The sequence below is a fragment of the Corylus avellana genome, chromosome ca2, assembly GCF_901000735.1.
Source record: "Corylus avellana chromosome ca2, CavTom2PMs-1.0".
In the NCBI taxonomy this organism is placed as follows: Eukaryota; Viridiplantae; Streptophyta; class Magnoliopsida; order Fagales; family Betulaceae; genus Corylus; species Corylus avellana.
In genome coordinates, this window is record NC_081542.1 from 16,193,019 (window position 1) to 16,207,705 (window position 14,687).

The following is a 14,687-nucleotide window of genomic DNA, read 5'->3' on the forward strand; positions in this document are numbered from 1 at the left end:
AAAAATATTTTTTTAAAACAATATATATATATATATATATATCACCTACATTTAACTATTTATTTTAGCTAGAAAGAATATTAAAAAAAAGATAAAAATAATAAAAATTGTTTTTACATTTGGCTCACCAACTATTTTTCCAAATTACTTAAGGGGAAGCAGCTCTTTTATTTTAATATTTAGAGCATGTTTGATAATGCGTTTGAGAAATTGAGCTTTTAAGTCAAAAAGAACTTTTGAGCAAAAGCTTCATTTTTAAGCTTTTATCAAAAGCGCGTTTTTGTCATTTTAAGACTTTTTAGACCCTTAAAAGTGTTTTTAATTTTTTTACCAAATAAATACTTTTTTTAAAACAGACTATTTAAGTGTTAAAAACACTTTTAAACTCTTCAAACGCAATTCTAAACAAACCCTTAAGCTAATCAAAATAACATTTAGCTCGTTGAATGAAAATGTCTAAAAAAAAAAGCTTTTTGCCTGAACTGTATGCCCACCCGAGGGGCTTTCCTGCTCAGACGGGCCTTTCTTACAATTCCGCCAAGAATTGTAGGACTTTTATTAATGGGGCTTTTTTTTTTTTGGAGTGAAATGCATTTTTCTTGACTCTATGCGGAGGGGCATAATGGTCCCCCAATTTATTCTAAAAAAATATAATACCACATCCCACCGTTAAATCTGGATGATGAAATATATTTTTCTTTTCATCCCGATAAAATAAAAAACAAAATGCATTTTCATTTACTCTAAGTGGAGTGGACATCGTCTCGGTTTGCAAAATGTGAAGTAGTCAATGGCCTTAACAATGAGAGTCATCGGCTTGGAAGGTATGGACACGTGCTGGGAGACGTGCGGAGCATGATGCATAATCTTCAGGAGTGGAAAGTCAATTGCGTCCCCCGCCAATGTAATAAAGTGGCCCATTTATTAGCTAAATTAGCTTTATTCATTAGACAGGAAAGTCTTATCTGTCTATGGACGGATTCCTATCCTTCTTGTATCTGTGAGCTTGTGCTCGCCGAATAAGGTTCTTTTTAATTCAACCGAAAGTAAAAGTAAAGTTAAAAAAAGAAAAAGTGGAGTGGACAAGTGATTCCTTAATTTATTCTAAAATGCATTTCAACCTTGTGAAAACGTAATTATTCTTTTTTATATTCATTTATTTGTGGTGTTGACAACAATATCAAGGACTCCTTGTTGGGTAGTTTTGGATTCAAGCAGGGATATTTGCCAATGAGATGCCTTGAATTCCACTTATAAATTAAAAATATCTCAATGAAAGGACAAAGTTATGTTTGGTAAAAGTCAAGTTCTCTAATCATCAAAATATTATAAAACTAGGCAGCTTCTCACAACTTATATAAATAAAATATTTATTTATTAACAATGAGTCTATGATGTATAACTTGTATATATTACCCTTTTATTATTTATGCAAAACTGAAACAATTGAATATTAATTTTTATTTTTATTTTTCAGTTTGGAAATTAAACTATTTTTCTTTTAAAAAAAAGAACATCACAAAGTAAATACACTTGGAAGTTGAAAGTTTGGTGGTGTCATATCTGTGATTCTTGTCCATAAATAGAGACTTTTGGATTATTTCCAACTTTATATGGGATAGTTAGATTTCAACTTTTTTATAGGAATCAAGTTATTCATGATGTTCGAGCAATTTTTTGATAGTGGGACAAGTGGCCAGCAACTTGCAAATAGATAAACTATGAGTAATGATATAAAGAGAACTAAAATCTTTCTCGAGTCCTCTCAAATGTAATATAATTTTTAAAATTATCAATAAATTAACATTCAGTAATAATAATTTTAAATTTAATTGTGATTTTAAAAGTTACATCACAGTTAAAATAACTTTAATCCTCTTTATATCATTACTTGATAAAATAGTCTCAACAATTTTGTCGATACCCGAAAGAATCAGGAACACTACAATATTTGAGTAAGTAAATGTTTCACAAATTAACTAGGTGAAAAAAGTTTTTAGATAAAGAGCATATCTAAGCGTGTATTCTTATCTTTAGAGACTCCTTTCAACATGAAAAGATCCTGAATATGATATTTTGAGGCTTGTCATGTCACCGACATAAATCCCTTTGATTATTAAGTTTTTTTTTTTTTTTTTACATGTTCGCATAAAAGGGGTATGAGAATTTGAATTAGTGATCTCCGCTTCATTAAGCGTGATCCCAACCGATTTAACTACCTCTTGAGGATTATTAAGTTATTTTTTATGTAATGAGTTGCTTTGGAAAATGATCATCTTCATTTTCAATGAAATTGATACTATTTATTTGATGGTCATTAAGATATTATTCAGTTTATTTGAATTAGATAATATCTCGTTAGTTATATTGTAAATGTATTTTTATTTTTTTCACTTTTTAAAGAGATAAAAATACTCTTCCAATATAAAAATGATAATTCATAATTTATGGTATATATAATTTTATAAATGATTTCACATTATTTGCTTTGAGTATAAATGTGCAAATTACTTTTCACGTAGTGGGATGTATGAGTGGGGTCCATTAATAATTTATTGTATCCAATTTTGCTGTTAGTAAAAGATATAAGGTGATGGGATGGCGATACAATAATTTGTAATTAAATTCTTAAAGAAAAATCTTATAAATTATGTGTGTTTGCCAAAGTATCCGAAAATGTGAGTGGATTAAAACTATAGTAGATTTGATTGATGTAAGAAAAAAAGTAAAAATATTTTATATGAGAAAGTTAAAAAAAAAAAAAAAAATTTATAGTAATTTTTTTTTATTTGAATAAGAATAAAAAGTTATTGATGTGATATAAAAAATAAGAATATTAAAGTTAATTTAGTTAGAAATAATAAAATGTTGTTTCTTTGAGTCCTTTAGGCTGTGTTTGGCAATTAAATAAAAAAAGTGAGTGGAATTGTATTATAATAGATTTGATTTATATGAGAGAAAAAAAGTAAAAATATTTTGTATAAAAAGATAAAAAATTTTATTTTATAGTAATTTTTTTATTTAAATAATAATAAAAAATAATTAATGTGATGTAAAAAATAAAAATATTATAATTAATTTTGAAAAGAATTTTTTTTGAGTTTTAGATCGATCTGACTCTTTGCCAAACACAGCCTTGACAAACACACCAAAAAGTTCATAAAACGCGCCGACTTTCTCGGTGTTCTGTAAATCAAGAGAAATCCAAGCACTTTTGCTCCATTTATTATTAGTTTAGCAAAAAATATATATATAATTTAAATGATATCAGAAAAAAGACAAAGAAAAACTAATTTGAATTTATTTGAATAAAAACTTAGAAAGTTACTTGATTTTTAAAATCTAAGAAAAATGTAGATAATAATATAAAAATAAATTAACCTTCTCTAGAAAAGGAATATTCCAAAATAAAACCAGAATAAAAAAGAAGAGGAAGGGTAGTTGAGGTGACTTGAACGTGATCCAGCTGTCGTCACCGCTCACGCCAGCCTTGACACCGACACCAAACCTCCATTATCCGCCACCCCTTTATTTTTTATTATTATTATATTTCCTCACCCACCAACACCCGTACACGTTTTTCATCTATAAAGCCACCTTTCCGGATCGTGGAAAAACCTTCTTTCCCCTTCATATTTCTCCATTTCCTTAATCTTCGCGTCATTTCCCTCTTCCAAAGAGCGAAAGAAAGATCGTTATCCTCTTTGTTCATCTAGATTCTCTTGCAATTGCAAAGGCCGTTTGGTTTTTCGATTGGGTTAAGATCTTGGATCCTAATCTCTGATCTGATTCAAATCTAGGGTTTTCTCTTCCGATCACCCCAATGAATTTAGATTTTGTATGACATACGCCATCCTCATGCGTCGAATTCGTTTGGTCCACTCGTTCTCTGTTGTGTTTCTGTACTGGTTCTACGTTTTCTCATGAATTATTTCCAGATCTAATTGAAAATATCTGTTTCTGTTTGCTTATTCCTCAAATTTGTAGTAGTCTAACTCGTAGAACCCTAATTCTCCGTGAATTTCACGAATTTCGTTTCCTAATTCATTCAATTAAGAATTCATAACCCCGATTTGGTAACTTTTTTTGGGGGAAAATATACTAATGGCTTCGATTCAACGACCTGCGAGCTCTGGATCTGACGGCGACCCTAGATCCGCTACGTTCGATGAGAGGAAGAGGAAGAGGATGCTCTCGAACCGCGAATCGGCTAGGCGGTCCCGGATGAAGAAGCAGAAGCAGGTGGAGGATCTGACCGGCGAGGTGAGCCAGTTGCAAATCGCAAATTCTCAGCTGGTGCAGAGCATCAACGCCAAGGAGCAGGCCTATATGGCGATTGAGTCCGGTAACAATGTTCTCAGGGCTCAAGCTCTGGAGTTGACCGATCGCTTGCGGTCCCTCAACTGTGTCCTTCAGATCATCGAGGAGGTGAGCGGATTCGACGTGGATATCCCGGAGATACCCGACCCGATGATGAACCCGTTGCAGTTCCACCGTCCGATTCATCCGATCATGGCGTCTGCTGACATGTTTCTGCTTTGATCAAAGCGATCATGATGCTTAGGAATCATCCAGCTATTTCGTGCGAGTCATTTTGTTATCTAGATTTACATGGTTGAGTCATTTTGTCGTGTAGATTTACATGGTCGTTTAGGTTTTTTAGATGGTGTCGGGTTAATTTGATAAATAATGGGGTGTGCTATGAAGCGTGAGCTTGATTGATATGTGTATGGTGGTCGTTTTGGTTTGGTTCTCTGTTTGGTATGTGAAAAGAGTTTAATATTATTTTGGCGTTGTCGTTGGTTCCGTATTTAGTTTATTCGAGCTGCCGTTCGTATTTAACAAACAACAATGCACCTACATTTAAAAGATTTTGGAATAAATAGGGAAATGACTCCCAAAAATATCGGAAAATAGCATATTTTGTCACATGGTAAATGCAAAGTTTGCATTTTTACGAACTTCGCAACCAATTTGTCATCCAATTTGTCATGTTATGGGTGCAAAAGTTAGCATTTTTTGTCATCTTATGTCCACACAAGAGAGGAACGGGATTCGAATTAGTGATTTTCGTTTTATAAGGCGTGTTTTTCAACCGGGATTCGAATTATGATGAGATTCTTCATCTTCTAGTTCGTGGTGAGCTACAATGAAAAATGAAAAAACTTTACTCGAACAAAGTTTGTGTATACTCCTCCTTCAATGGGTTATTTGAAAGCCAATGCGGCCATCCGAAATGAAAAGGCAATTGCTGCATCAGTCCTTTAGTGATCTGCATGGGAATATCAAGCATGTGTTTGGTGGATGTTAATATCGGTGAAGCACATGTTGCATCCATGGCAGTCAGCCTGGCTGCTTCTTTTGTGTTTCACCCTTTAAAATCGCCCTTAAGAATGCACTTTCTTGATTATTGTTTTAAAATGTTATTTTTTCAAGTTTTTATACCTTCACTTAAAAAAAAAAGAAACAAAAAAAAATCCCAGACAAAATATTTATTGCAATTTTGTTTAAAAACCAAATATGATTAGGAGGAAAGCTAAATGGGCGAGTCAAATTGAGTAATAAAAACTTCTAAAAGGTATTATTTATTACTGTTTTTTTTTTTTTTTTTCAAAACAAAAACAGTAAAATATATATATATATATAGACGCTAAAAAGGACCTTTAAAAAGCATTAGTAAACCGAGCAAAGAAAAAACATGGAATATCCAAACAACCAATAAATGTCTCTTTATCTCCTAATTAAAATCTTTCCCAATTCTGTACGGATTTCATAGGCAGCCACCGTGGTCCGTGGGCACACCACTTTGATAAACATCTCCAAATCTGCCCTTACAAAAAAGTCATCACATTGTCTCATACGCAACATTCTTAACATTGTTTTTTTCTATATTGGGGATGCATGACAGCTACAAAGGTGAAGTTGCTTACGCAATTGCCTTTCATCAGTCAATCATGCGGATAAGGTTGGAAGACCCTTCCGTGTCTCTTTTTTTTTTTTTTCCAGTCAAAAACTCAGAACCTCACAAAAATAAAATAATGCAATAAATCACGCTAACAACGTGCTAAATCTATATCAAATTTACAAATTATGTAAAAAATTATAACAATATATTAAAGGTTGAAAGGTTCGTTATATAGAAAGGGCTTAAAATTGGAAATTAAATCTTGTAATGGAAAATAAAAGTGGTAATGCATTCTTGCAACAACACTAATAAAGGTTATAATTACAAAGAGTAATGGTAATGGTATATTAAAGCTTTAGCAAAATAAGAAACTTGAATAATTTCAAAGCTCAAATTAATTCAAACATTAAGCGAAACTTGAACAATCCCCAAACAACCATCATGAAAATTCCACAACACTTGATCCATTACAAAAGCAAAGGGGAACTTCAGGTAAACGCTAAAACAGTACTCAAAACTACAGGATAATCCAAATATATCCTAAGCAATAGCATCCAAAAATGCTCTACCAGGTTGACGCCTAGCCAAAGGTCCATGGCATCCAAGAAGCTGCAAGATTGAAAAACACCCTTGTTGGTATGAATACCATGATATTTACAATAATGAAATTAACATGATTTGAATACCATATTAACAAAACTCAGTCACTTAGCTTTCAAATAAAAAATGGACGCAGTGACTTCATCAGCAAACACAAACCTTGGCATTGACACCATCTGGCAAAATTCGATTCTCAGATTTGAACCTCAGATAATCAGTTCTGGAGAACTTCGTAAAACCCCTGAAAAATATCACCATATAAACAATAGGGTATAAGTTTGGAGATCTATGGCGGCAAAGTGGGTGTTGATTAAGCTACCTGATGAGAGAGAGAGAGAGAGAGAGAGAGAGAAAGAGACCAACTACTTGCACAGAAATTTCATATTGGCAAACAACAGAGATTCCTGACAGTATATGACATTCAAAATAAAAACAAACATAACAACATCACCTAGGAAACAGGCCTAATCCCAAAAGGCTTGACCAAAAGAAAAACCAAATTGTATAAGTGGAAAAAAAAAACTAGTACTGTAAACTACAGCCTATAGATATGATATTTATCTCAGTGATCAAAGTGACATAATTCCACAAGTCCTAAAGGACCCATAGAGGCGCTTTAATAATAACAATTCAAAACAGAATGAATATGTCCACATACCACTTCCTGCTGACAATGATCTTCTGACGACCCGGAAACTTAAATTTTGCACGGCGCAAGGCCTCCTGTGCGTGATGGCTGTTGTTGTCCTTGCAACGAACAGAGAGAAGAACTTGGCCGATGCTCACCCTCGCGCAAGTGCCCTGTGGTTTCCCAAATGCACCTCTCATCCCAGTCTGAAGCCTATCAGCTCCAGCACATGAAAGCATCTTGTTAATACGCAGGACATGGAAAGGGTGCACCCTGACACGCAAATGGAACGCATCTTTCCCAGCAAATTTGGCCATATATTTGTTGCAAGCAATACGTGCAGCCTCAAGAGCTTCACTTGAAACGTTTTCCTTTTCCCATGACACCAAATGAACACAGAAAGGAAACTCATCAACTCCTTTCTTTTTCATTCCTACATCGTAAATCCTGATCTTGGGGTCGGGTACACCACGGCAATACCGTGATTTTGGGTATGGTTTGTTCTTGATCTGGCGATAACACCTGGCAGGTCCTGCAAGACAAAAACACATTAATAGAAGAACCAGTGAAACAGCATCACCTACTACCCAGCAAACATAAGCTACTAGAAAAGGTTTGAAACTCTAGAACTAATCAGATTTGAAAGCATGACAACAATTCTATGAAAAATTAAAAAACATTAACACTTTCAAATAAATAATTTTAAACTTTCATATAAAACAATGCTCAGAGTAAGAAGCACAAACCACATCATCTTACGAACTATAGATACCAAGAGTGAATAGCGACTAACAGCATAGAACATGTCCTGTCCTTTATTTTAAGCAATCCATAAATAATTTCTACTTCAATAGAATTTTATTTAGATTTTTTTCTTTACAACGTACATATTTAACTTGTGGGAGAAAAGACAAAGAAACAGAACCCAGCAGAAATGAATCTCCAATCCTGTGTTCATTTTCAAGAAACACCCAAAAGTGTCCATTCTTTATCTATCCCTTGAACTTACACACCTCGTGAAACAAATTCTTTCACAGCCAATCAGCCTGTGGTACTTTGGCATAACATATGAACAAAATCTAAAAGCCATGGCTTCCTCAAAATCACAACGACCATCCGTAACAACCAAACATCTCCGTAAGTGAAAGAGCGAATAGAACTAAAGCTTAACGAAACATTGTTCGAGTCAAAACCATAATTAAAAATAATGGAACAACACAGATCTATATCGAGAGAGAGAAACTTACTCCTCCCCATGGCGTGCGAATTCTCTGATTCCTCTGCGGCTGCCGGCTGTAACCCTAAAGGAATAATAAGAAGAGGAGCTGGCGGATCACGGGATGGAGTTTAGACGCGGTGGTCCAATAGCCCACTTTAAAAGCCCATCCCACGAACTCTTCACGAGTTGGACCCGGCTCTTCTTTTCATTTTATATTACAATTTTTCTTTTCGTAAAACTCTTTTGGTTACACAGTGTTTTTATCCATTAAAAAATTGCTAGATTTATAAGTATTTTATAACTTATATTAATTAATACGTATTAGACAGTGTTCAAAGGGTCGGGATCCCCTCGAATTAGAAGGGAATTCGAGAATTTTGAATTCATGGTCCGGATCTCTTTAAAGAGACCCAACGACTACAATCATGTCACGTGTCCTACTAAATAAAAAATAATAAAATATTATTTAACCATTTTAAAAAAAATAAAAAAAAAATAATTTTATTTTTTTATTTGGCCATTTGGGGTGGCCGGACCACCCCAATGGCCAAACCCATTTTTCTTTGTTTTTGGAATCGAAGCCACCCCCAAGGTCCAAACCCATTTTTCTTTTTCTTTTTTTTGGAATTTTGGTCGTTGGGGTGGCCAAAAAAATTTAGCTGCAATCGTTAGATTTTCACAATTAGAGTTTTAGAATTATATTATTTAGCAACCCTTTAAGATTTGAAGTTTTGTCATTAAAATTTAACGGTTTATTACTTTTTGAAATGCCACCTTCCTCTATTTTGGATAGATAGATTTTAATTTTGGCATTGTGATTTAAGAATCTAAATTTTTAAATTTAAATTACAATTACATAGGAAACAACCATTGATTAACAACAAATAAACAATCATAGAATAGATACAAACACACACACACATAGTAATCATGGAATAAAGTATATATATAGCGGAAGTGTTTACTTTTTTGCTTCGATTATGAACACTACCCAAGCTTTTTTTCTTTCAAACATATATTTTTCAAAAAAATTTACAAGCTAATTTTATATGAATCTTATAATATTCTTTAAGTAGCAAATAGTGCTTGATGGGCGATACAATCAAAATAATTTAGGGTAAAGTCCACATACCCCCCCAAACTACCGGGTGATTGTCACAATTGAAAGTTTGAGGAGGACATTGTCAATTGGGCTACACGTATTAGGGTTTTGGACCACCACATCTAAAGCTCCATCCCGTCAACTCCTCTTCTTATTCCTTCAGGGTTCTTCAGGTTGCAGCCGCAAAGGAATCCACATAATGGGGGAAGAGCCGGGTCCAACTCGTGAAGATTTTGTGGGCTGGGCTATTAATTAATGAAGGTGGGCAACATGTATTAGGGTTTTGGACCACTGGGTCTATAGCTCCATCGTTTCAGCTCCTCTTCTTAGAGAATAACAAATAAGTTTTAGACAATTTTTAAAACCCATACATGAGACTTGGTGGATTTGCCTCCTAGGAAGTTTGCAATGTGATGTAAGTGGGTTTATAAAATACAGACTCGTGCAGATGAATCTGTGGAACGCTATAACGCTCGTCTTGTTGTGAAAGGCTTTGCTCAGGAGTATGATATTGACTACGATGAGACTTTTACTCATGTTGCTAAACTGACCTTTGTTAGATCCTTACTTGCAGTTGTTGTTAGGGCTGGCAAAACGGGTAATCGGGTAGACCCGATTAGGACCCGCGACCCAATTACTCGAAACACGAACACGACCCGTTTAGCTAAACGGGTTAGCGGGTTTGACACGATTGGAGCCTATATAAACTCGTTTGTTGAGATCTGAGTCTGCAGATCAATTAACTAGGGGTGAAATTTAAAATCACCTAACCGCAACCACTAATGCTACCCGCTAACCCTTTTATATATATAATAATAATAACAATAAGTCGTTGTAGCATAGTGGTAATTATGCCCCTCTTTCACCCAGGATTCCTGGTTTCAATTCTCCCAAACCTCGACTTTTTTTTAGGTTTTATATTTTTATTATATATATAATATAGAAGTGTAAAACAACGTCATTTTGATCTTCTATATATTCATCTCTTTCTAATTTTTCGAACCCTAAACTTATTTCTACAATTTCTCAGCCTCCTTGCCTCTGCCTCTCAAGCCTCACCTCTCACGACTGCCACAACGCCACAGAGCACAACTTCCTTGACGCATCAGAGCACGAAGCCGGAGCTAAGTTTCTTCAAATCAGGCCCAGGCGTAAGCGTGTGAGTTAGGTTCTATAATCCCCAAATCCATTAATAGGTATTTTTTCATGAATCTCTGATGTTAGATGTTCGATTTTGGGGGTTTGTTCAATTTTACATAACACACTTTATTTTTTCTTGTTTGAGTTCTCTACCTCTCGGCTGCTCAACCTTCTCTACAGCAGTGCGTCGTTCTTTCTACCTCAGTGATCATTTTTAGGTATTTTGTCCCGAATATTTGAGATTAGATTTTCAATTTTGGGGTGTGTTAGATTTTACCTATAATGATTTTTTTTCTAGCTGCTCACCTTTCACCTCTCACGCCTCTCACTCTCAGTCTTTCACCATCTCACGCCTCTCACTCTCACTCACAGTCTCACACCGTCTCTCGTCGCTCCCTCTCTCAACTCGCCATTTCTCGTCACCAAGCAAGATAAGTTTAGTAACTTGATTTTGATTTGATACGCTTACACCATTTACACAAGAAAATGTTTATTGTTTGATTTCTTTGTTTTATTTTCGTTTGGAATTTTAGAATTTATTTCAATATCTCACCGTTTGAAATTTGATTCGTTAGTAGCTGTAAAAATGAGCTTTTAAATGCTATGTTCAACATTATTAGGGCAATGTTGTCAGTTGTGAGATGACAAAATAAAGTATAGTTTGGCTGTTTTTCATGCTCACGGTGATCAATTAGGGGCAACTCTGAAACCTCTAAAACACTTATCAAATAAAGTTTTCACTTTTTCATTTTCAATTTTTCGTATGGTATATATCTTTAGATCTATAACAACATATGTTAGAATGTTATGCAAGACTTTGCATTTTTTATTTAAGTAGGAGCATTATAGTTAAAGAGGTATAAGGTGAATAAAAATATTTTAGTCAAAGCAACTTTCATAATATAACTCAATGTCAATGCTTGTACTAAATAATCATGGTCAAAACACAAATGTAAGAAAGAAAAATAAGCAGAAGTTAAACACAATGACATAGTAAATTGCATATACTTGGTTGAAGAATGGCCAAGATTCCATGTTCTGGGCCCTAAGTGTATCCAAATTGATCCCTTGGTAGCTTACACTCGATCTCAGAAATTTGGGTCTCTGTTAAAACTTTACTTTTAAGGTGATTGCAATTTATAAGACCAACATAAAAGTGAAAATATCCGATTTTAAATTTTGCATTCCTTTATTTTTTGTTCATTTATCATAAAAGAAAACAGACCATATTTTTGTAAGAAAATTGATTTAACAAATGTTATTGCTGAGTTTATTTACAATTACTATGTATTAAGCAAATGTTATTGTTACTCATTATTATCTATATAATAACAGATGGATGATACTTTGAGTAATGCAAGTAAGGCCACAGACACAAGTATCTCTCATCTTCAGATAGATTCTACTGAAAATGTTTAAACCCAATCATTTTTTTCCCTCAACTCTGAACAACAACAAACCAAAAGACCACCTATAAATCAGTCTATTGTGTAGGAACATTTTAAGAAAGTGGAACCTATTGACAAGGAGAACCCTAAAGTTAGTTGCAATTATTGTCAAAGGTTAATAGGGTGTCACTATAGGAGAAATGGAACGTCATCCATGATGACCCATCTTACCTTCGATTGTCAAAACTCTCCACTTAAAAAATCTAAAGTAACCAAAGGCCAAACTCTATTGCAAATGTCACTTATGAAATCAGCGGAAAAAAGCTATTAGCAACCAAGTTGGATTCATAAAGTATGATCCTGAAAGATGTAGGACTTTGTTGACCAAGTATTTCATTGAAAGTGAGAGGCCTTTTAAGCAAGTTGATAGTCCTTCATTTAGAAAATTACTGAATGGAATTGAACCTAGGTTCAAATTACCATGTCGTATTACTCTACAAAAAAATTGCTTGAAAATGTATGAAAATGAAAAGCTTGTGTTGAATGGTTTTTTGAGTGGTAAAAGGGTTTGCTTAACTACCGATACATGAACATCTATTCAAAATTTGAGCTACATGTGTGTTACTGCTCACTTGATAGACAATGATTGGAAAATGCATAAAAAAATAATCAAGTTTTGCCAAATTTTCGATCATAAGGGTGAATCTATTGGAATAAAGTTGGAGGCTACATTGTTAGAGTTGGGGATTGATAGTGTTTTCATTATTACAGTTGATAATGCCTCAGCCAATAAGTGGGGGATTGAGCATTTAAAGGGTAGGATGCAAAATAAGCCTAAAGTTGTTTTAGGAGGTGAATTCATTCACATGCAATGTGCTGCCCATATTTTAAATCTTATTGTAAGGGATGCATATATGACTTGAAAGATTGTGTTGGTATTATAAGGAATTTGGTGAAATATGTGAGACCTTCACCGGCAAGGATGTCGAAGTTTAAAGGTTGTATAGTGCGAAAAAATATTAAATGTGGGAAGATGGTATGCTTAGATGTTGCAACTAGATGGAATTCTACATATTTAATGTTGAGCACCGTTGAGAAGTACCAAAAAGCTTTTGACCTACTAGGTGAAGATGATGACCATCTGTTTATTGTTCCTTCAATTATTGATTGGGAAAATGTTATGGCACTTGTGAAATTTTTGAAGGTTTTTTATGATGCCACGTTGAAGTTTTTAGGTAAATGTTGATAAATTAGTTATTTGTAAATTCAAATTACTTTATATTATTTATTAATTCATTTAAGTTATTTTATTACTTTTTAGGTTCAACTAATGCCACCTCTAACTCATATTTCATGCAACTTTGTATCATTTAGCATACATTGAATGATGAGTGTCTTAGTCTTGATCCTATCTTGAGTGTTGTGAGTATGAATATGAAACTTAAGTATGAAAAGTATTGAGAGAATATGAATAACATCAACTTCATGATCTATGTTGCTTTTATTCTTAACCCTCATTCTAAGATGATGGCATTGAAGTTTAGGTTGGAAAGATGCAATGGGTCTGAGTGGGCAGAAAAGATAAAGGGAATTGTGAAAGATTTTCTAAAACGTTTGATGAACCAATACAATAAGTTTCATATGGGGTCGTTGTTTGTTGATGTGAATATCACAAGTTCAAATGATGTTTATGTTAATGTTGCTTGTGATAACTCGGAAGATAACGAGACGCAATTTAGAAAGATGTTTTCCCAATATGTTGAGAAAGTGAATGATTTGCAGTGTAGGTCCGAGTTGGATCAGTATTTACATGATGGGCTTGTAGTAGAAACAAAATAGTTTGATATTTTGGCTTGGTGGAAGATTCATGCATCCAACCACCTTATCCTCGCAAAGATAGTTCGTGATGTATTGGCCATCCCTACTTCTTCTGTTGCATCTGAGTCTGCATTTAGAACTGGTGGACGTGTATTGGATTCCTTTAGGAGTTCATTGTCTCCAATTACTGTTGAGGCTTTGATTTGCAAACAGAACTGGTTATTAGACTGCTTAAGGCATGATGAGTTTGATGATTTTTTGGAAAGCTTTGATGATATAGGTAAATGTTTTTAAATTAGTAATTTGCAAATTCATTTACTTTTCATTACTTATTAATTCATTTAACTTGTTCTATTATAGATGAGCCTCAAGCTTCAAGTTCAATGACCGAATCATCTTTTGACTGAATAAATATTTAATTGAATTGTCATGGTAATTAATGTTATTATTTCATTATTTATTCATTTATTTATGCTAGATGCTACTTGCTAATGTTTTCCAATTTCTGCACAGGTGGGGATTGGCATGAATTTCTTCGAAAATGTTGGTTGAAATGAGTTTTTTTTGGTTGATTGAATTTCTATGAACTTTTTTTGGTTGATTGAACTGGAACTCAAGCTTCTTCAAGTTCAACCATGTTGGTTTTTTTGGTTGTTTGTGAGTTTATGAACTTGTTTTTGTTTTATTTTATTTCTATGTTGTGTATAAGACTACAAGTGAAGTGATGATTTTGTTGTAATTTTATTTGTATATTATATGATGTTTAGATTTGTAGAAGGTAGCTAACAAGATTTTGGTATATAACAATTTTTAATGCTAAAATGGCCATGAAAAAAAAAAAAAAAAAGGTTAACATGAGCAAAAAAAAATGTTTAAAGTGAGCACAA

At 33.7% G+C, this 14,687-nt stretch overlaps 2 protein-coding genes across 2 annotated transcripts; one reads left to right on the forward strand and one right to left on the reverse strand.

Moving 5' to 3' along the window:
* The first annotated feature begins 3,612 nt into the window (after positions 1–3,612).
* Positions 3,613–4,785, forward strand: LOC132171095 (bZIP transcription factor 53). Its single transcript, XM_059582319.1, has one exon. It carries the CDS (start codon positions 4,105–4,107, stop codon positions 4,540–4,542), a length of 438 nt encoding a protein of 145 aa, XP_059438302.1. The 5' UTR covers positions 3,613–4,104; the 3' UTR covers positions 4,543–4,785.
* A 1,497-nt stretch (positions 4,786–6,282) lies between these two features.
* Positions 6,283–8,492, reverse strand: LOC132170660 (large ribosomal subunit protein uL16). Its single transcript, XM_059581723.1, has 4 exons — positions 8,381–8,492; positions 7,164–7,665; positions 6,665–6,746; positions 6,283–6,514 (listed from the first exon to the last, which is right to left on the reverse strand). Exons 1-4 carry the CDS (start codon positions 8,388–8,390, stop codon positions 6,446–6,448), a joined length of 663 nt encoding a protein of 220 aa, XP_059437706.1. The 5' UTR covers positions 8,391–8,492; the 3' UTR covers positions 6,283–6,445.
* Between the last annotated feature and the right edge of the window lie 6,195 nt (positions 8,493–14,687).